The 23113-nt window shown below is 46.7% G+C and overlaps 2 protein-coding genes across 2 annotated transcripts in view; one reads left to right on the forward strand and one right to left on the reverse strand.

Moving 5' to 3' along the window:
• Positions 1 to 14103, forward strand: part of LOC105759916 (uncharacterized) — a 649836-nt gene extending 635733 nt beyond the window's left edge. Inside the window, 1 exon segment of the mRNA XM_072921323.1 lies at positions 13518 to 14103. Within this exon segment, the coding sequence (XP_072777424.1) occupies positions 13518 to 13639 (122 nt within the window). The 3' untranslated portion in view covers positions 13640 to 14103.
• The window catches only part of LOC140681480 (uncharacterized), a 1248316-nt gene that overhangs the window by 491653 nt on the left and 733550 nt on the right, over positions 1 to 23113 (reverse strand).

Consider the following 23113-nt stretch of genomic DNA (forward strand, 5'->3'; position numbering starts at 1 on the left):
TGGTCAGCTCAACCGGCACAGCTGTGTGTGCTTGTAAGAGCCTGGCACTGACATGCCCTGGGCAGGAAGGCTTCAATATCTTCTGGTGACACCATCTCACCTAACAGGGGGGCAAAAGCAATTCTGATTGCTCAGCAACCACTGGATCACTTTTAAAGATATTTCTAAAAGAAATCGTTCCAATAAAAGGCATTGAACATGAAAGAGACTAAGACAGCAGAACTCATTTTACAGAAAAGATCCTCCAGGGGGTTATGGCAGCTTTAGGAATACAATGGGACCTCCAGAACCCCTGGCACCCCCAGAGCTCACGCTGGGTGCAAAGAATAAAAGGGGATGGAAAGAAACACCTTTGGAAGCTGGGGATAGAAACCAAGATGCCATGGGTACGGCTTTTGCCATTGGCTTGGGCAAGAAGAAGAGCCAGACCCAGGGCAGATATTCAATCATTTCCCCTTGGAATTGATCTCGGGAATTCCTTACCCTGGGAATTCTCCACCTAGTGCAGGGTGGAGATAAGGGATGCACATTTAAAGCAGTCTGTGGCCAGAATCCTGTCTCTGGTGCAATCTCTCCCCCAGGAAGCTGGGCTGGCACAGAGCCTGCCTTGGCACTTTGCTGTTGCCAACATCCCAGCAGGACATCGGCTCCTGCCTAAGGAGTGCAGAGCAGCACCACTGGTGGCCAAGTGGCGTGGCCCGTGCCAAGTGGCCCCGAGGCCAGAAACAGCCGCCAGCACAGCTGAGCACGGGGGACCCCTCAGCCTCGGCTCCAGGTCTCTGCAGCCCCGGAGATTTGCACTTCCCGCCTGCAGCAGGAGGATGGGAGGCCCCCACTGAGCCTGCACTGAAGGCAGCGCAGCAGCAGCCAGGGCTCCACAGCGGGGCAAGGCCCTGGGCCTGCCCACACATCCTCTGCTGAAATCCTCGGCCTGGCCACCCTCCTTTGGCAGCTCCAGCCACCGGGGACAGCCCTTGCTGCCACTGCTGCAGCTTCAGCGCTCTCTGGGCCTGCCCTGCCACAGCTGCTGGGCAAGAGCACGGCACAATTCCACTCTGGCTCTCACTTACACTCACACACTGCCCTGCCTGCCATGGCATTGATGCAAAATACACCAGCTCATAGACTTTAACATTGTTAACCTTTCATTTCTCTACTCAGGCTTGCTTTGCCTTGGCCCTGGGGAAAGAAATGTTAAAGGTTTTGTTAAGGGATGTAACACCACTCAATGGAGATGAGTTTAACACCTCAACACACTGGGAATGGCCCAAAAGATACCCACCAAGATAACGCCCAGCAGCAAAACATCAACCCCAGCAGCAAACAGCAACCAACACCTACCCCAGACACTGCCAGGGCTGCAGACACCTGGTCTGCAAAAGGCTGAGAAGGAAATCAGCACTTCCCACCTCATTAACAGCTGAAGCAAAGAAATCCGGGGCCAAGAGGAAACCAAATACTAAAAACTGCACAGCCTGAAACTACATAACATTTAACCAGTGGATTTAGACTGGTTCAGACTGTATCAAGTTCGGGAAAAATCAAGTAAAACCCACGTGTCATGGAACGGTTTTCTCTGCACACCCGGGTTTTGTGGGGATGGAATGATTTCTGCAGCACATCCTGGCCAGAATTAAGGAATGCCTTGACTCTTCCACTAAACATAGTGGTAGAGTTTTTCTTTTTTCCTGCAGTTTCAGTGCAAAGTTTATAGCATTGGAGTATTTTTTGTAATAATCCTACTTCTATATTGCCGGTTGGGTTTGGTCAGGGATGTGAGAATGAGTTTTTACTCCGAGGAGAAGGAGAAGAAAGTGAATTGCTTTGGAATATTTTTGTCTGTGTTTTATGTGGCTCTTAGAGATACCAAAATTTTGGTCTGCGGTTTTCAACGTTCACCCTTAGGCTGCACTTCGCAAAACTAGAAGAGATTTAAATGTGACCCTTTTACCCATAAACAGTAAACACATGATCTGAAGGAAAAAAAAAAATCAGCAGGTTGTGGGGGGGCCACATGTGAGGCTGCTGAAGCTGCTCTGGAAGAGAAGCTGCATTCCAGGCACCCAGGAGGAGCTTTAGAAATGCAAATCAACACTGCTGGGGCAGAGTGGGGACAATGTACCTGGCTCTTCTTGCCTGGGGCAGGAATTGGCTGATTCCCTCTGCCCCTCACCCCAAGCTCTGCCTGCTTGCACAGATGGAATCTGCACGGCTGAAGGCAGAGCCCATGGTGAGGATCTGACTCTGAAACAGAAATGGCTGAGGCTGCAAAGGGAAACAGAAAATGGAGAATGTTGTGAAAAATTCACTAAAATAAGGGGGGAATCATCCCTCTGCCCACTCCAACATCTGCTGCCACTATCTGTGCTGTACAGGGTGTATCAGAGCACTGGGGCTTTTGCTAGAACAAGTCCAGAGAAATTAGTTGGAATTCAAGTATTTGATGATGGAATTAGAAAAATGCAGTCAATTGATGCAGCCCCGGCTGCAGGGAGCACCCAAAAATGTGGAAAAGATGAAGGGCCACCAGAAAAAATTCTACAACACCATGGACCAGTCCCTGGGGACCCAAACCAATTCATATCACGAAGCAGAGAACCCATTTATCATTTCAATGGCATCATTAGATTAAAAGCTGTCCTCAAAAGAAGAACCAACCAGACATATCCAGCTCCTGACCTTCCTGCCGACCAATCCACTGAAAGAGGAACACAACATTTCACCAGGGGATGATATCAGATTATCTATGAGCAGAAAAAAAGGGAGTTTGTGAAAACCAAATGGCTCAAACTGCTGTTGGCAAAGAGACAACAAAGGAAATGTGCTGAGAAAAATAACAAAGGAAAAAGGAGAGCAGTTTATGTATTGGTCCAAACATGGAAAGGATGGGAATGGGACACGCTTTCGTGGCTCCCCAGCACACCAGCGGTTAAACGAATGCTGCTTCTCCTCTTCTGTGCCGCAGCAACTCTCATCTTTTTACCATGCTCCACACCTTGGCAGTGCAGCTCATCCAGCAGCTGAGCCAGGGGATGCAGGTGGCAGCCAGGCCTCCTGATCCACAAACGGCTACAAAAGCACAGGGAATGAGGGCACCGAGAATAATCCCCAAACCAAAGAGGACCCGGGAAGAACAAAACAGAGTTGAGGAGTGAATCTGCCTGGAGATAGGGCCAGGGACCTGTAGATAAGGAAGTAACGGGGGCAAACCATCAGTTCCAATAAATTTCACAAATTGAGCCACACAATTTCTCAAAGTCCCGCAAAATTCCCGAACTTCCAGGAGAACAAAGACTTAACAGAGCCATGAATATCGGCTGGTATACAAAAGGAGGGTGCATATTAACGAGGACAGGCAGCAGGCGCATCGGGAAGTCTGAACCTTCCAGGGACCTCAGCCCGTGGGCAAAGGCAGAGGGAGATGCGGCCGGGAAAATGAGGATAAAAAGGAGGCTGCGGACTACAACCATGGCAGAGAGCGCACGGCAAATGCCCCACGGCCTCTCCCCCTGCTCGGCAATAAAGTCACTTTTACAGGACTCCTCGCTCTCCTCCGGCCACAGAAACCTCCGGCGACGGGAATTTCCCCGCACGCTCCCGGCCGCGGGGCAGCCCCCTCGGTCCTACCCACAGCAGCCGGGCCGAGCCAGCGCTGCTCCGGCAGCGGCTCCTGCCCAGGCCCCGGCGGGAAGGAGACCGCGGGCAGCCGCTCCCGCCGCGCCCTCAGCCCGGGGCCGGCACGGGCCGGACACGGCACCACCGACCCGCCGCAGCCCCCTGCCGCCCCCTCCGCCCGCAGCCAGCCCCGAGCCCCCGCAGAACCCAGCGCGGCTCCCACCTGCGCCGGGGCCGCCTCCGAGCTCCGCCGACGCCGCCTCACCGCGCTCCGGCCGCTGCCGCCGCTCCCGGGCCCGCACAGACGCTCCCGGCGCCAATGGCGCCGCTGCCCGCCCACGGCCGCCCTCAGCCCGCCGCCGGGGCCGTGCTGCGCCCCGCTCCCACCAATCAGCGCGCCGCAACCACGACTGACGGCACCAGCGGCCAATGGCAGCGAGCTGGGGGCGGGCTCTGCGCACGGCCCAGACTCGCCCCGCGCTCTCAGGGCCCCCCGCGCTGCGTGAGGGCAAAGCCGGAGATGAGCAACAGCCCCGGGACGGGCCCGGGCCCGAGGCGGGATTGAGCTGCCCACACAAACAAACTTCTCCGCACCTCCCGCCACGGCTTTCCCGGCCCTGCGCCTTCCGTGCCTCCGGCTCTGCGGGAAGCCCGGGAGCCTCCCTTCTCCTGCCCCTCATTAGTGCATCGGTGCTTCGCTTTGATTTCCCCCAAAAAGGCAAACCTGCCCAAAGCCCTGTGGGTGAGCGGGGGAGGGGAGAGATTTCTGGCAGAAAACTCCAAAGACTCAGAGCAGGATGAGGAGAAGTCAGTGCAGAGCCTTAAATGCAGCTTTCCCCACGGCTCCCTGCTCCCAGCTGCACCTCCTCCCCCGGCAGGGCAGGAGACAGGGAATGGGGCCGTGCTCAGCTCATCCCCCGCGGCTTCTCCCTCTGCTCAGGGACCGGAGTCGTTCCCTGCTGCACCCTGCGCTCTCTCCCAGCCGACACTTCTCCAGAAACTTCTCCGAGCCGAGTCCATCCCCTGGGGCACAGCCCCCTCCAAGTGCTGCAGCGTGGGTCACTGTGCCACGGGCTCGGTCCTGCCAGGCCAGGCTGCTCCAGCGGGGCCCCTCTGCCCACGGGGTCACAGCCTCCTCTCAGGCATCCCCGAGCTCCAGCCTGGCTCCTCCAGGGGCTGCAGGGGGATCTCTGCATCCCCACGGACCTGCAGGGGGATCTCTGCATCCCATGGACCTGCAGGGGGATCTCTGCATCCCATGGACCTGCAGGGGGATCTCTGCATCCCCATGGAGCTGCAGGGGGATCTCTGCATCCCCATGGAGCTGCAGGGGGATCTCTGAATCCCCACGGACCTGCAGGGGGATCTCTGCATCCCCATGGAGATGCAGGGGGAATCCCTGCAGCCCCATTTTAATATATGTTATGGAATAATTCGTGCTTATGTAAAATATACATCAAGTCAGTTGTGCTTGTACAAAAAGATCCTTTAAGTTTTAAAAGACCAGAAGCAGCAGCCGGGGCTGCAGAAACCACAGATGACAGAGAAAGAAAGACCTAATTTACAAATGAAAAAACGTGGCTTCGTGAGAGATGGGCTCTTTCCGGGGGCAATCCAGGAGGCACCCAATGTGATTAGTAAGGGTAGTCAGAAGCTCAACCCAGACTGAATCACAGGAATTCTATCCCTTCCCCCTCCCTCTTCAAAGGGGGAAATCAGAAAAATACTCGGATTATTGGGATATTGTAGATTGTAGATTGAAGGATGCACACAGGCAGTAAAATTTTTGTGTGAATAAACTGACAGAGGAAATGATATAAAATGGAGCAAAGAAGATGGTGAAAAACTAAGAAAACTGAAGTTTAAACTAGCCCCAATATCAACTTTAAGCTTACCTTCACTAGCAAAACCCTTTCATCTGTACATAAATGAAGAAAAGGGGGTAGCTCATAGAGTTTTGTTTCAGGAGTGGGGAGGAGTAGAGACCCGTGGCTTATTTATCAAAGATGTGGGATCCAGTAAATCAAGGCTGGCCAGTGTGTGTTTAAGCTATAGCAGCTACTGCAATCCTGGTAGAGAAAAGTCATAAACTGACTTTTGGAGGTAAATCAATTGTGTGCACACCTCATGCAGTATGAAATTTCTTCCAATTTGCATTGCGATTTTTATCTTGAAATACATAACTTACTGTACTCTAGGACTGAGAAACTAGTTTACAGCTGTGACATAGCAAAACCTGCCATTAATTTATTTTGAGTTGATGCAGGCTGTTCACTCAAGTGGTTCTCAGTGTGTAAAGTTAAACTAAAGGTAACACCAGCTGCTTGGTAGGTCAATGAGAAACTTTTTTTCTTCCAGCCAGTCCTTTTTCATGTACCCAAATGTGTTTTGCTTTCTTAGTTTTTTTGGTTTGTTTGTTTGTTATTTTGTCTGGAAGTGCTAACTACTTGCAGTGTAGCTGGAACAGCAGCTAGAGTTGTTCATGCATGAGACTTCTGAAAAATAGGGCTCATTTTTTCCCCAGACTTGGAGATGGCTTCATATAGAAAAGGGAACCTACAAAGCGAGGTGAAGAAAAGGTTTCAGTATATTCTAATGTAAGCTGTTAATTTTTTTGCTTTCGGCATCACTGTGGGTGTGTGACACATACACATTAAAAAGATGGTGGGGGGATCTCTGCTTGCTGTAGGTTTATTTCTTGAATGAGTTAGAGAGCTGTGAGGAAGTTTTGGGCTCCCTGTGTGGATTACCCAGGCCTGCAGGGAGGGCTTGGCCATGATTCCCTCTGTGCTGCAGGCAGCCTTGCAGCGTGGCAGCAGTGGCTTGCCTCTGGTGAGTTTGCAGGCAGGGTGCTCCAGCACTGCAGTGCTCAGGGGCAGTTTCCTATTATGACATTAAGGCTTGAATTCAGGAGCGCCTCTTCCCACCCAGTTATTGTTTGTACCACAGGAGCCTCTTTAGAGAGTGTTTCCTGGCAGTCAAAAAGAGAGTGTTGCAGAGAAAAATTCCTTATTTTCTGTCGCCCCCACCTCCAACCCACTGTATTCATATTTTGTCCATTCCCTCTTCAAAATACAGATTTGTAAAACTCATGCTCTGTGTCCTCAGATGGCCTTCCCAAATCAAACCTTGGCTTCATTGCAAATTGCATTGCACTAACTAGCATTGCCTTAAATTTGTTTTGGTGCAGGCAGGGTCACTTTGGAAGTAAGTTGTTGTTTACTTTGTTCCTGCAACCTTTTCAAGCTTGTGAATGGAAAAATTGTGATAGCAAACCAAGTCTTTATTTTTGCACTGTCAGCTGTGAGTGGCTGGTAGCCTTGGTGGAGGGTGCCGTGAATTACAGGCCTGCAGAACACGCATAACAAAAGTAATTTACTTTGTAAGGAAGTTGAAAAAGGGGGGAGAGGTGATTGGCAGACTCACCTCTCCAGGATGTAGGATTAATGTTAGAAAGTGGACTGATATTGGAATGTGGCTGCTGAAATGTGAAGAGAGAAAAAGAAAGAGAAAGAGAGAGAAAGGGAGAAAGAGAGAGGAAGGGAGAGAGAGAAAGAGAGAAAGAGAGCGAAGGGGAGAGCGAAATACACCCCCAAGGTCCCCTCAGCCACAGCTGTCTGTAAGTTCTCCCCCATTCCTGCTAGGCAGAGTGACAACAAGGGGGGGGGGGAAGTGGGGAAGGACAGAGTTAAACCCAAGGCTGTGAACAGGACCACCAGTAGAGATAAGATCAAGGCAGAGATTGTGACTCTCACAAAGTGGTTTATTGTCTTAAGCAAGATTTCTTTTTTTCTTTCTGATTGCTGTTGTTAAGAAGAGAAGGCTTTTGTTCTGAAGACTTAAAGTCTGTAAGACTAAAACAGTTAAATGTTACCCAAAAAGTAAAAGGCAAGAGATGTGATACATCTCCTGTTAAAATTGCCCTGGTCTTTTTTATTTAACTAATTATAGCTCACAGGAAGAAGAATTGGTCTCTGCAGCTATTAACACAGCTGGATACAAGAAGAAGAAGTGCCTGTAGAAAAAGAGTTTAGTTAAACTCAGAAAGTTTTAAAGAAAACTAATGGTAAAAGTTAATGCAGTATTGATTTTCTTTTAACACTGTGCTATTAAGAAATCCTTTCCAGGTACCACTGAAGCAGCAATCCAAACCACGGAAAGAGGGTGAATTCATGCCAGCAAAACCAAAGGACTTGTGAGGAAACTTGAGGAATGGACTATCACATCTAAACTGGGTGATACCAAATTGACTTCCAACCAGGACTGGGTGGTAATGGTTTGGGAAGACCCAAATGATCCAAGGCAGGTACAAAGAATAACACCTCACTGAGAAATAAGGCAAAGCTTGCATCACTGGTTCTAAGCCCTGCCTGAATAAACCCTGAGACGCCTCCGACACCTCCTTGGCAGAGGAGCACTGCCACTTCAAACAGGAGGATTGGGAGTGTTTCAGTCAAAGAGTTCTTATAGTCTGGCCTCAGCCTGTGACTTGTACAGGGAAGAAGGGAAATTGCCATCAGTACTATACTGTATATTTTATGTGATTCATCCCAATACTGGACACGCTAGCTGGGTTACAAGTGAATGTTTAAATTATGAGAATAATTGGCGTTGTAGCTCACAAAATCTATGTTCTTGTTGCAAGAGGTATCGAGTACTGAATCAATTCCCTATGCAGATAGAACCCAAAATAACTGAAGTAATAACTTTGTTTTGTGGATGGATTATTAGTGCCTGTTGAGTGAGAGATACCTGAGGAACAGTGGGAAACCACAGTTAAGGAGTGTCGAAAAGGACTTGCCTAAAAAAATGAGTAAAAAGGAGTGACAAGGGAAACAGAGGGCAAGCCTGGACTGAGCACTGTACTCACCACCGAGAAGATCACACGTACCTGCTGTGGGAAGCAACCCCATAGGCAGGGGAGGTGGGGGTATAAGCCATGCCAGACCTCTGTCATTCCTGTTTCTGTCTCTCATTTGTTGTCTTTTCCCTTCTGAGATACCAGCAAGATCGTGTCCCAAATGCTACAGAAAGTATTACATGGAAAGGAACCAAAGTTCCTTTTTGTTACACACACCCATGTCAACAGCCACAGACCCACCCAAACTGAGTACCTGCAGGCAAAATGGGGGAAAATATTGGATTACAAGGAACTTAGGAAAAAGTAGTAATACTTGGGGCATGGAATGTCCAAAAGGAGAGAGATGGATTTGTTTTACATTTGATCTTAGAGATATAGTCCAAGATTCGGTAAAAAGGCAATTAGTAAACAAAAAGGTGAAACCAGCACAGCAATCTAGCTCTGTATTAACCCCAAATTATATACTGCATCGTATTATAGGACTCCAAGCAGTTATAGAGGAGATAACAAACAAAGCTGCTCAGGCACTGGAATTAATATTGAGTCAACAAAGCCAAACTATAACTGCAGTGTATTAAAATAGGTTGGCTTTACGCTATTTATTGGCTAAAGAATGGGGTGTACAGATTGTTGAAAATAGATGGCAATGAGGGTGTCATCCTGGAAAAAACAAAGGATATCAGAAAAAAAATTATGACCCTGGTATCAATCCAAAAACAACCAAAGGGAAAATAATGTTAAAAACTAACAGGTGGGGTAATGTATTGAGAATGGGATGGTGGAAGAAATTAGGATTCTTCCTTTTATGTGTTACAAGTGTTTTGATATTTCTTCTTTGTTTAATCCCATGTTTTATTTGATTACCAACAGAGTCCAAAGAATGCAAGAGGATAAGAAATATTGTTCAAGCCAAATGATTTATAAAGATTAAGAGGAGGGATTGTGACAAATGCATATTTATGACTGGCTTTTTGCAAATGTAACAATGAATATTATATGTATCATGTTAGAAAGTTATGCTGTATTAATTCTCTTACATATTGTGTTAAGCGTAGTTTTAGGTTACAACATAATATTAAAATAGAGACTATGTACGTGGGGGAAGTTTTCTTTTTAGGAATGAGATACTTGCTTCCAGGAACACCTCAGTCTTCCAAAGGAGAGGAATTTATGGCTTCTTATCAGAAGAAGTTAATTTCTTCAGGCCTTGCTCAGACTGCAAGACGCCAGGGGATTAAAGGAAACAGCTGACCTACAACAGACAGAGTTTCTTGTTTAGAATAGAATGTATGCATAACCATGAAGGATCTATGAATATGCAACAGTGTATTGGTTTAAGGGTGATTCCTTTGTTCACAAGTCATGCTTTCGTGACTTAGTGTGCAAGAGCATCCGGACGGCCGTAATTCTTTGCTTTTTATTGTCTTGTAATTGCCCTAACTCTAAACTTTATTACTCTATTATTTTTATAACCATTTTATTATTATCAAATTTTAAAATTTTAAAAACCAAGTGATTGGTGTTTTTCACACCCGTGAACCTGCAGGGGGATCTCTGCTGCCCCATTGTTATAAGTTATGGAATTATTAGTGATTATGTAAAATATACATTAATAAGTTGTGGTCGTACAAAAAGGTTCTTAAAGGTTTAAAAGACCACAAGCTGCAGACGGGAAAAGATTGCAAAACCACAGATTGCAGGAGAAAGAAAATCCTAGTTTACAAATGAAAATTTCGACCATACCCGCCGGAATTGCGCACAAAAATTCGGGAATTCCGCCCAGACCTGCCCGAATCCCGGCTGGGGCGGGTCCCGGCCCCTCGCAGCCCTCACCTGCACAGGTATTACACTGCATGCTGAGCAACACATTTGATTTGCTTTCTCTTTGCTCTGTTTTTTTTTTAAGAGCTAACACCAGTGGGTCAGAAGGAACTCTGAACCCAGTTACTCTGACATTTTGGGTGATTCTTGGAGGTGAAAAAACATATTAGCATACAAGACCTCACCTTATTTGCTTTCCTGTCTTAAAACAGCATTGGTTGCAATTGGTTGCCTTTAGTTTTCTGAGCTGCCCTTATTGGAGGCTTTCTGGGAACCTCTTTGCTTTGGTTAGTTTTTATTGCTTATACTATTTTGTTTCTACCCAAGCCTCATGGTCTTTTTTTCAGTTTTTCTCACACACAGACTTTCCAGGTCGCAGGTATGAGATGCGATCATTTACACATAAGCTTTAAGATCTCAGGTTCTGAATTGGCTTGATTAGGAGCCTTCAATTTACACTTGGGGCATAGAACTCACAAATTCTGCATTATAATAGTACTCATACAAGGTGCCAGCCTCTTAATGCACCAAAAACTCCCAGGAATTGCCTGCAGGCTATTCCGTTTATCACTTTGGCATTTTTCCTTTATTTAACCCCTCTTTTACAAAATCTCAGTCTTTTCTAGTTCTCTTCTCGCACAATCTAATTAAAGCATTGTTTCTACTGACACTTATTTCGTTGCCCTGCAAAAGGCTGTGCCTGTTACAGCAGAAACTCTGATATGCTCACAAACACAGAACCCTGTCCTTATCTCAAATTCAAGGAGAGTCAGGGCTTAAGTTGTTGTGAGGGAGGAATTCTTGGAATTCCTTTGATTTGTTTTGCTACAGTTAAACATAAATCATTATAGTGCAGCTCTTCTGCGTAAAATGCTACACTTGTTGCAAAAAAAATCTTAAACTCTCTATAAATGCAACTATATAATCTCGAGAATTAAAATACTATAATGTGGGGGAAGAATCACACAAACTCACTGGGAAACTCACTGGAGGTATCTCTTAAAGTGTCCCCTTTTCTCAACACAACACAGCATAACAGCACACAGTAAAATTCCAGGAATCCAAGCCCGAACCATTGGGGCAGAGGAACCCCCCCAGTTTGTCTAGCCACTGTTCAAATGCACACAAATCACCGCCTTTAAACACAGTGAACGTCCTCAGCCCCGTTTCTCCGCTTGTTTCCCTTCCCCGCGGGCACTCAGGCCAGGAGCGAGGCCGGGCCCTGCCGGCTCTGAGGGACTGCCCAGCAGTGCTGCTCTGGCACCCCAGGGCCCTCTCAGTCCGTCCCTTTATCGCACACCAGCGCTCCTTGGCTGTCTCCGCAGGTGGCAAGCGAGGCAGAGCGGAGCCCCTCCAGGGAAATTCCCCGGGGTGCGCCAAGGAGGTCTGTTCTACCCCCTGCCCCTGCGAGGACAGAAAATCTCCTGCCTGACTCGCCATAATGAAACACGGATGAAAATCAAACCCTACAATTTTAACAAAGATTTGTAGGGAATGGGTATGTTTATTTATAGCGCCGTGGACGTATGTCAGGACTTATTGCCCTTTAATGGACATGTGTCCACAGCGTTATAAATAAGCATACCCATTCTCTACAAATCTTTATTAAAATTGTAGGGTTTAATTTTTCATCAGTGTTTCACTCCCCAGGAGCAGGAAAATCCCCATTCCCTGTTTCCTTGTGGCTGCAGCCTGGAACATCCACTCAGAATGATGAACTTTCTGACAGCCCAGCTGAATGACACCAGGACAAGCTTGGTGAGAAACGGAGGAAAATGTGTTTTGATAGGAAATTAAAAAAATATTTCTTTCTGTCGCATTAATTTTTAGTTCATTGCAGTTCTGTTTTCACAGTGCCACCTTCTCAGCTGATTGTGTTTGTGTCCTCCTTTCTCTCCGGCCCCTCTTTGCCTGCTCTGTTTCTCTCTCAGTGTTTCCCTTGATCCAGGGCAGCCCCCACCAAAGGCTCTGCCCTGATTTCATTCCCAATCCATGAGCTGCAACAACACAGGGATGAAGTTATGAAGGCTGGCAGTGAAATGTCACTGTAGGATCCTGCTGCAGCACCCCCTGCCCCGCCAGCATCGCCCCAGCCCCGAGCCGCAGGGCAGGGGGAGGCCGAGCTCGCCCCGGCTCTATCGAGGGGTCTCCGGGAGGATTTTTCTGGAGAGCGCTCGGAGCCGGCAGATGCCGAGCCCCGGATCCCTCCGGGCTCCCCAAGAGGAGCTTTTTCGGGGGGAGCGGAGCTGTGATCGCCCCTCGGAGGGTCCCGGGGGACCACGCGGGGCTGGCCCGGTGCTGACAGGGCGGGACATTGGTTTTGGGGATCCCCGTGAGAGCCGGGGCTGCGGAACGTGGGACCCCCGGGGCGGCAGAGGGGAAGGGGCGATACCGGAGCTGGGGGACCCCCGGCAGCCGGAGATGAGGCGGGGACGGGACCCCTGAGCCTGGCAGGGCCTGTCCTGGGGTGACCTCACGATGCTCGTACCCCCATTGGTCCGTTTGGCCCCGAAATGAGTTCTGCACCTTCAGGGCTGGTTCTGAGAGCGAAGCGGGGGAGGAAGAAGCGCGCAGTTTGTTTTCAGGAACTGCACTCACCCCTCCACATTCCGGCTCCTGGGCTGCTGAGATGCCTTAAGGAGCTGGGACAGAGGCCAGACGGAGCCAAGAGGAATAAAGTGGATATTTATTGAAGTGCCTTCAAAGGCCACACCCCGGCAGTACCGGAGCCACGGTCGGGGCTCTGCCGGGATGGCTCCGAGATGGAAGCAAAAGAGGGCTTGGCCATGAGATCTCACATTTTTATAAGTGTTAGTCCGTTTGCATACAGGATTTAACAGCCCAATTAATAGCTTCAAATTCTGAACTTTCATCCTCCTTGCTTGCTTGCTTGCCTGCTCTATGCTTTTCCTGTTGTTTGTGCTTTGGGCCTGAAGTTTCAAGAGATTGTCCTTGACTCTCCAGCTAGAACAGGATTGTTTTGTCTTCACCACCCTGTGAAAAGATCCCAGGAACACTTAATCTAAAGCTAGAAGCTGCACACCAAAACGGAACAGAAAAACTTAAACCTGAGGTATCAGTTGTCTGCCAACAGACAGCAGGACAGAGCTCTCCTTTGCTTTTAGTTAGTTTTTAGCTCGCTGAGGCAGAGAAGTTCCCTGGGCTGTGTTTTTTTCTTTTTCTTTGGAGCTGTTTAAACCTGCTCTGGACTGAACACCAGAAGAGCCACTCATCAGCCACCGGCGCATCCACACTGGGGAGAAGCCCTACGAGTGTCTTCAGTGTGGGAAGAGATTCTCACAGAGCTCTAACTTGACCAAACACCAACGGAGGCACCGGTAAGGGAAGCCCTGCGAGTGCCCCAAGTGCGAGAAGAGCTAAACTCCATCCCCCACTGGAGGACCCACATTGGGCACAGCCCTGGTGACCCACATTCCCTGTGATCCATGGTGGGAACACACCTGGCTGCTTCTCCTTTTTTGTTGACTTTTATTTTTTTCTCTTCTCAGTCTCTCTGCACTTCAAAAGCCAAGAGGGATCGATCTTTCACCTCAAAACCACTTACATCGTACGGAAAACAACTGAATTTTAACCCACAGAGGCTCAATCCCACCTCAAATTGCTTGTTCTCACCACAAAAAAACTTAATCCCATGCCAAACTCACTCGAATCCACAGCTGCCAGGGTGAGATGGGTTTGGGAGGAGACTGGGAGAAGTGAGATCCTGATTTGGACAGGTGGGATGGGGATTGTGTGGGGCTGGGTGGCTGGGATGTATTTGATAGCAAATAAAACTTTCAGACTTAGTGATTTCTTTGCCGTTCATCTCCAGTCCGTGGCAGTTCTGTTTTTCAGGGCACCACCTTCTCAGCTGATTGTGTTTGTGTCCTCTTTTCCCTCCCACCTCTCTTTGCCTGCTCTGTTTCTCTCTCCGTGTCTCCCTTGACCCAGGGACCTCCAAAGACCCTCACCCAATTTAATTTCCTCAGGGACCACCAAAGATCCTTCCCTGATTTAATTGAATCCTCCTCTAATTTAATTGCCCCCTCTGTCCCCAATGACCCACCCCTGATTTTTAAATTATTTTATTTCCCAATTATTATTTTATTTCTTAGTTCAGGAGCTGAAGTTATGGAGGCCAGCAGTGAAATGTCTCTGTAGGATTTTGCTCCACTTGGCTTTCAGCCCCTTCTCAAGAGCTTTGCCTTCGAGGGCAAAGGGAATGTCTTTTCCTGGCTGGGAGCTGAAATTCCAGACCTCTGGAGTATGTGCAGGGCCATATAGACTGGGATCAACCAGAGATTGGGATCAAATATGCACTGAGATCCTGTGGTCTAGGATCAACTAAGGACTGGGATAAATTAGGGACTGGGGCCCTACAGACTGGAATGAACTGAACTGGGATCAAATACGGACAAGGATCAAACATGGACTGGGATCCTATGGACTGGTATCAACAAGGGACTCGGATAAAATAGGGACTGGGATCCTACAGACTGGGATCAAATTGAGACTGAGATCATATGGACTTGGATCAACTGGAGACCTGGATCAATACGGACTGTGTTCAAATAGAGACTGGGATCAGATGTGGATTGGGATCCTATGGACTGGGATCAAATATAGACTGGGATAAAATTGGGACTGGGGTCAGATATGGACTGGGATCATATGGCCTGGGATCAAATATAGACTGGGATAAAATTGGGACTGGGGTCAGATATGGACTGGGATCATATGGCCTGGGATCATATGTGTTGGGGAAGCTCAAATAGGAAAGCCTTATAAATATGACTGCCTGGCAAAAGGTTTAGAAAATACAGAGACTGAGATGGTAACAAGTTGTGACATACCAAACCGTAGTTACTGCACAAATAGAACACAATCGTACAGCCAGGATGAAGACAATCCACCCTTCTGGTTGAACAATGCCCTTACCTACAGGTAGGTCCAAGGGTCAAATGGACTGTTGGATCTCACCCCAATGTATGGTTCATCCCACACCTGTAACCCTCCCCTGAAGCATCAGGAGTCTGTGACCCCATTGGCCCAAGTCTTGTTCCAGCCCACCTTGAAGCCCCTGACAAGGAGTCCCTGAGGAGCCAGACGCTCTCTTGGAACTTCCCTTCTCTTGGAACTGCCCCTCTCCTGGAACATCCTCTTGGGATCCTCTCTTATCTCCCTCTACCCCTTGCCTCTCCCTTCCCTCATGCCCTCGGGCCTGCCACGGGTCAGGTCTGGTGACTCCAAGCAGGGCCTTTCACCCTCTCTAATAAACCAGATATTCTAAGGGCAGCCTTCAGAGATCCTCGTCTCCACCCACCCAAACTGTCCTGGAGTCCAGCGTCCTCGCAATATGGACTGGGATCAACTAGGGACTGGGATCAAATATAGTCTGGGATAAAATAGGGACTGGGATCAAATATGGACTGGGATCAAATAGGGACTGGGATCAACTAGAGATTGGGATCAAATATGGAACTGGGATCCTATGGACTGGGACAAACTGGACTGGGATTATATGGAATTGAGGTCCGATGGAACAGCATAAACTTTCTAACATGACGAATATAATATTCATTGTAACACTTACGAAAAGCCAATTATAAATATGCATTTTTCACAATCTCTCCTCTTATTCTTTATAAATCATTTGGCTTGAGCAATATTTCTTATCCTCTTGCATTCTTTGGACTCTGTTGGTAATCAAATAAAACATGGGATTAAACAGAGAAGAAATATCAAAACACTTGTAACACATAAAAGGAAGAATCCTAATTTCTTCCACCATCCCATTCTCAATACATTACCCCACCTGTTAGTTTTTAACATTATTTTCCCTTTGGTTTTTTTTGGACTGATACCAGGGTCATAATTTTTTTTCTGATATCCTTTGTTTTTTCCAGGATGACACCCTCATTGCCATCTATTTTCAACAATCTGTACACCCCATTCTTTAGCCAATAAATAGCGTAAAGCCAACCTATTTTAATACACTGCAGTTGTAGTTTGGCTTTGCTGACTCAGTATTAATTCCAGTGCCTGAGCAGCTTTGTTTGTTATCTCCTCTATAACTGCTTGGAGTCCTATAATGCGATGCAGTATATAATTTGGGGTTAATACAGAGCTAGACTGCTGTGCTGGTTTCACCTTTTTGTTTACTAATTGCCTTTTTACCGAATCTTGGACTATATCTCTAAGATCAAATGTAAAACAAATCCATCTCTCTCCTTTTGGACATTCCATGCTCCAAGTATTACTACTTTTTCCTAAATTCCTTGTAATCCAATATTTTCCCCATTTTGCCTGCAGGTACTCAATTTGGGTGGGTCTGTGGCTGTTGACATGGGTGTGTGTAACAAAAAGGAACTTTGGTTCCTTTCCATGTAATACTTTCTGTAGCATTTGGGACACGATCTTGCTGGTATCTCAGAAGGGAAAAGACAACAAATGAGAGACAGAAACAGGAATGACAGAGGTCTGGCATGGCTTATACCCCCACCTCCCCTGCCTGTGGGGTTGCTTCCCACAGCAGGTACGTGTGATCTTCTCGGTGGTGAGTACAGTGCTCAGTCCAGGCTTGACCTCTGTTTCCCTAGTCACTCCTTTTTACTCATTTTTTAGGCAAGTCCTTTTTGACACTCCTTAACTGTGGTTTCCCACCATTCCTCAGGTATCTCTCAGTCAACAGGCACTAATCCATCCACAAAACAAAGTTATTACTTCAGTTGTTTTGGGTTCTATCTGTATAGGGAATTGATTCAGTACTGATACCTCTTGCAACAAGAACATAGATTTTGTGAGCTACAACACCAATTATTCCCATAATTTGAACATTCACTTGTAACCCAGCTAGCGTGTCCAGTATTGGGATGAATCACATAAAATATACAGTATAGTACTGATGGCAATTTCCCTTCTTCCCTGTACAAGGCACAGGCTGAGGCCAGGCTATAAGAACTCTTTGACTGAAACACTCCCGACCCTCCTGTTTGAAGTGGCAGTGTTCCTCTGCCAAGGAGGTGTCGGAGGCGTCTCAGGGTTTATTCAGGCAGGGCTTAGAACCAGTGATGCAAGCTTTGCCTTATTTCTCAGTGAGGTGTTATTCTTTGTACCTGCCTTGGATCATTTGGGTCTTCCCAAACCATTACCACCCAGTCCTGGTTGGAAGTCAATTTGGTATCACCCAGTTTAGATGTGATAGTCCATTCCTCAAGTTTCTTCACAAGTCCTTTGGTTTTGCTGGCATGAATTCACCCTCTTTCCACGGTTTGGATTGCTGCTTTAATGGTACCTGGAAAGGATTTCTTAATAGCACAGTGTTAATGAAAAACAATACTGCATTAACTTTTACCATTAGTTTTCTTTAAAACTTTCTGGGTTTAACTAAAAGCTTTTTCTACATCTGCCTCTTCTTCTTGTATCCAGCTGTGTTAATAGCTGCAGAGACCAATTCTTCTTCCTGTGAGCTATAATTAGTTAAATAAAAAAGACCAGGCCAATTTTAACATGAGATGTATCACATCTCTTGCCTTTTACTTTTTGGGTAACATTTAACTGTTTTAGTCTTACAGACTTTAAGTCTTCAGAACAAAAGCCTTCTCTTCTTAACAACAGCAATCAGAAAGAAAAAAGAAATCTTGCTTAAGACAATAAACCACTTTGTGAGAGTCACAATCTCTGCCTTGATCTTATCTCTTCTGGTGGTTCTGTTCACAGCCTTGGGTTTAACTCTGTCCTTCCCCACTTCCCCCCCTCCTTGTTGTCACTCTGCCTAGCAGGAATGGGGGAGAACTTACAGGTAGCTGTGGCTGAGGGGACCTTGGGGCTGTATTTCACTCTCCCCTTTGCTCTCTTTCTCTCTCTCTCTCCCTTTCTATCTCTTTCTCTTTCTTTTTCTCTCTTCACATTTCAGCAGCCACATTCCAATATCAGTCCACTTTCTAACATTAATCCTACATTCTGGAGAGGTGAGTCTGCCAATCACCTCTCCCCCCTCTTTCAACTTCCTTACAAAGTAAATTCCTTTTGTTATGCGTGTTCTGCAGGCGTGTAAATCATGGCACCCTCCACCAAGGCTACCAGCCACTCACAGCTGACAGTGCCAAAAATAAAGACTTGGTTTGCCATCACAATTTTTCCATTCACAAGCTTGAAAGGGTTGTATAAACAAGGTAAACAAGAACTTACTTCCAAAGTGACCCTGCCTGCATCAAAACAAATTTAAGGCAATGCTAGTTAGTGCAATGCAATTTGCAATGAAGCCAAGGGCAAGGGCATCTGAGGACACAGAGCATGAGTTTTACAAATCTGTATTTTGAAGAGGGAATAGACAAAATGTAGATACAGTGGGGGAGACAGCAAGTAAGGAATTTGTCTCTGCAATACTCTCTTTTTGACTGACAGGAAACACTCTCCAAAGAGGCTCCTGTGGTACAAACAATAACTGGGTGGGAAGAGGCATTCTTGAATTTTAAGTTTTGATGTCAAAATAGGAAACTGACCCTGGGTACTGCAGTGCTGGAGCACCCTGCCTGCAAACTCACCAGAGGCAAGCCACTGCTGCCACGCTGCAGGGCTGCCTGCAGCACAGAGGGAATCATGGCCAAGCCCTCCCTGCAGGCCTGGGTAATCCACACAGGGAGCCCAAAACTTCCTCACAGCTCTCTAACTCATTCAAGAAATAAACCTACAGCAAGCAGAGATCCCCCCACCATCTTTTTAATGTGTAAGTGTCACACACCCACAGTGATGCCGAAAGTAAAAAGATTAACAGCTTACATTAGAAGATACTGAAACCTTTTCTTCACCTCGCTTTGTAGGTTCCCTTTTCTATATGTAGCCACCTCCAAGTCTGGGGAAAAAATGAGCCCTATTTTTCAGAATTCTCATGCATGAACAACTCTAGCTGCTGTTCCAGCTACACTGCAAGTAGTTTGCACTTCCAGAAAAAATAACAAACAAACCAAAAAAACGAAGAAAGCAAAACACATTTGGGTACATGAAAAAGGACTGGCTGGAAGAAAAAATGTTTCTCATTGACCTACCAAGCAGCTGGTGTTACCTTTAGTTTAACTTTACACACTGAGAACCACTTGAGTGAACAGCCTGCATCAACTCAAAATAAATTAATGGCAGGTTTTGCTATGTCACAGCTGTAAACTAGTTTCTCAGTCCTAGAGTAGAGTAAGTTATGTATTTCAAGATAAAAATCACAATGCAAATCGGAAGAAATTTCATACTGCATGAGGTGTGCACACAATTGATTTACCTCCAAAAGTCAGTTTATGACTTTTCTCTACCAGGATTGCAGTAGCTGCTATAGCTTGAACACACACTGGCCAGCCTTCATTTACTGGATCCCACATCTTTGATAAATAAGCAATGGGTCTCTTTACTCCTCCCCACTCCTGAAACAAAACCCTATGAGCTACCCCCTTTTCTTCATTTCCGTACAGATGAAAGGGTTTTGCTAGTGAAGGTAAGCTTAAAGTTGATACTGGGGCTAGTTTTAACTTCAGTTTTCTTAGTTTTTCACCATCTTCTTTGCTCCATTTTATATCATCTCCTCTGTCAGTTTATTCATACAAAAATTTTACTGCCTGTGTACATCCTTCAATCTACAATCTACAATATCCCAATAATCCGAGTATTTTTCTGATTTCCCCCTTTGAAGAGGGAGGGGGAAGAGCCTCGGACACCCCTATTCTTCCTCGGTGCCCATCTCTTTAAAAATTCTCAGATCTGTTACCCTCTTAGGACAGTCTATTTTATAATGTGCTTCGCCCTGACAGTAAAAGCAGATGTTCCTGGAATGTTCCTGAAACTTTGATTGCATTGGGATTTTATTCTTTCCTGTTCCCCTGTCTCTACCACCATCATATCTAGGAGTAGTGCCTGTGGGGTTTTTATTGTTTTCTTGCAATTTTTTTCTCCCATGGTGACTGCCACAATCTTTGCTTTTAGCTTGGCTGTGGCCACAGACTTTCTGAGCCTCCTTTAATGAATCATCTAATAATTTGTCATGCATATCTTCAATTTTTTCCATTATCTGGCCAAGCACAAAGTTAATCCTTAACAAAGCTTTTCTCACATCAGTCTCAGGATCCACTCTGGAACTCTGCCTCCTATTTCTCCCGAGTCTGTCCAACCACTCAGCCGGAGCCTCCCCCCTCCCCTGCTGTGCCCCAAAAGTCCCTCAGCACTTTGCCCTCGAGATGCTGCTCCCCCTATTTCCCCAACAATCAAATTACAATGCTCATTCATATGTTTTCTCCCCTCCTCATCATTTTGACGCCACTCAGGAGGTGCAGGTGGCATTTTGCCCTCCCCAGGGGGGCCCTGTGGATTTTCTTTACTCCAGGCTTTTATGCCTGCAATTCTGATCATTTCCCTTTCTTCCAGAGAAAATAGTATCTTTATTATCGACCGCATTTCTTCCCATGTATAAATCTTTGAACCAAAAAATTGCCCTAATTGTTCAGCAGTGCTTGTGGGATCCTCCAAAATCCCTTTGATTGATTTCCCACTCCTTTTCTTTTTCTCTTTTTCCCTCTTGCTCCCCTCCCTTTTCTTTACCTGTTTTCTTATTTTTTACGCGTTTTCTGTCCCATTTTTCAAAATCTTATCTCCATGCCTCTGTTTCCCACTTTCTCTAATAACCTGAATACCACCTTCTTTCAACTACCCACGTAAAAAAATCCTTTTTCTCACAATACCATTTAATACAATACACCTCCCTCCAAGGAAATAAAGCTCAAAATAAACAATCTACATTACATATACTTCCATTCATCGATATTTACTCACCTTTATCTCTCACTCTCACACACATTCACACCCTCAAGCCTGTTTATTCATACTTCTCTACTTCACAATACTGTTACATATACTTTCATTCGCCGACACTCACTTTTATTTTTCACTCACTCTCACATCAGCACAATCCACCTCCCTCCAAGGAGATAAAGTAAAGCTCAGAATAAACAATCTACATTACATATCCTCCCATTCATCTACATTTACTCACTTTTATTTTTCACTCACTCTCACATACAACAACAAGATACCTTTTACTATGTCCATCATATGTCCATCAGATCATAATGTCCATTGCTATGTCCATGCTGTCCATCAGATCATAACCTCCATCTGTGGGTCACACACCAGGGGAACAGAGCGAGGCTGCCTAAATAGGGCAGGACCCGTCTTCCTCACCCTGACTCTGCCAAGGCCCCGGCAGAGAGGTGTTAGAAACCATCTTTTGCAACCATAATTGTGAAAAATGCCAATCACTTGGCTTTTAAAATTTTAATAATAATAACATGGTTATTAAAATAGTAATACAATTAGAGTAATAAAAATTTAGAGTTAGGACAATTACAAGACAATAAAAACCAAAGACTTAAGGATGTCCAGATGCTCTCGGGCACTTAAGCCACAACAAGCATACCTTGTGAACAAAGGAATCACCCCTAAAACTACACTATTGCATATTCATATATCCTTCATGGTTATGCATACATTCTATTTAAAACAAGAAACTCTGTCTGTTATATGCCAACTGTTTCCTTTAATCCCCATGGCGTCTTCGAGTCTGAGCAAGACCTGAAGAAATTAGCTTCTTCTGAGAAGAAAACCATAAATTCTTCTTCCCTGGAAGATTTAGGTATTTTGTGAGGGTTATGTCAAAGCGAGTAACCCATTCCTTAAAAGAAAACCCAAATATACAGTTTTTATTTTAACTACTAAACCTTCATTTTAAATACAAAACTACATTTACCATACTATTAAAATGTTAATACAGCACTACTATTCAAACTAACATATGTGCATTTTTCACCTTGGGCGTCTGGTGGAGTATCCCCGGAAAGTGCCCATCTCTGCAGGGAGACACGTTTTTTCAATTGTAAATTAGGTCTTTCTTTCTCTGTCATCTGTGGTTTCCAGTCTTTCCCGGCTGGGTCTTCAGGTCTTTTAAAACATTAAGAATCTTTTTCTACTAGCACAACTGACTTCATGTATGTTTTATATAAGCACGAATTATTCCATAACATATATTACAATGGGGCTGCACAGATCCCCCTGCAGCTCCGTGGGGATACAGAGATGCCCCTGCGGGTCCGTGGGGATGCAGAGATCCCCCTGCAGCCCCTGGAAGAGCCAGGCTGGAGCTCGGGGATGCCTGAGAGGAGGCTGTGACCCCGTGGGCAGAGGGGCCCCGCTGGAGCAGCCTGGCCTGGCAGGACAGAGCCCGTGGCACAGTGACCCACGCTGCAGCACTTGGAGGGGGCTGTGCCCCAGGGGATGGACTCGGCTCGGAGAAGTTCCTGGAGAAGTCTCGGCTGGGAGAGAGCGCAGGGTGCAGCAGGGAACGACTCCTGTCCCTGAGCAGAGGGAGAAGCCGCGGGGGATGAGCTGAGCACGGCCCCATTCCCTGTCTCCTGCCCTGCCGGGGGAGGAGGTGCAGCTGGGAGCAGGGAGCCGTGGGGAAAGCTGCATTTAAGGCTCTGCACTGACTTCTCCTTATCCTGTTCTGAGTCTTTGGAGTTTTCCGCCAGAAATCTCTCCCCTCCCCCGCTCACCCTCAGGCTTTGGGCAGGTTTCCCTTTTTGGGGGAAATCAAAGCGAAGCACCGATGTACTAATGAGGGGCAGGAGAAGGGAGGCTCCCGGGCTTCCCGCAGAGCCGGAGGCACGGAAGGCGCAGGGCCGGGAAAGCCGTGGCGGGAGGTGCGGAGAAGTTTGTTTGTGTGGGCAGCTCAATCCCGCCTCGGGCCCGGGCCCGTCCCGGGGCTGTTGCTCATCTCCGGCTTTG

This window comes from Taeniopygia guttata, chromosome 36 (assembly GCF_048771995.1).
Source record: "Taeniopygia guttata chromosome 36, bTaeGut7.mat, whole genome shotgun sequence".
Taxonomy (NCBI): Eukaryota; Metazoa; Chordata; class Aves; order Passeriformes; family Estrildidae; genus Taeniopygia; species Taeniopygia guttata.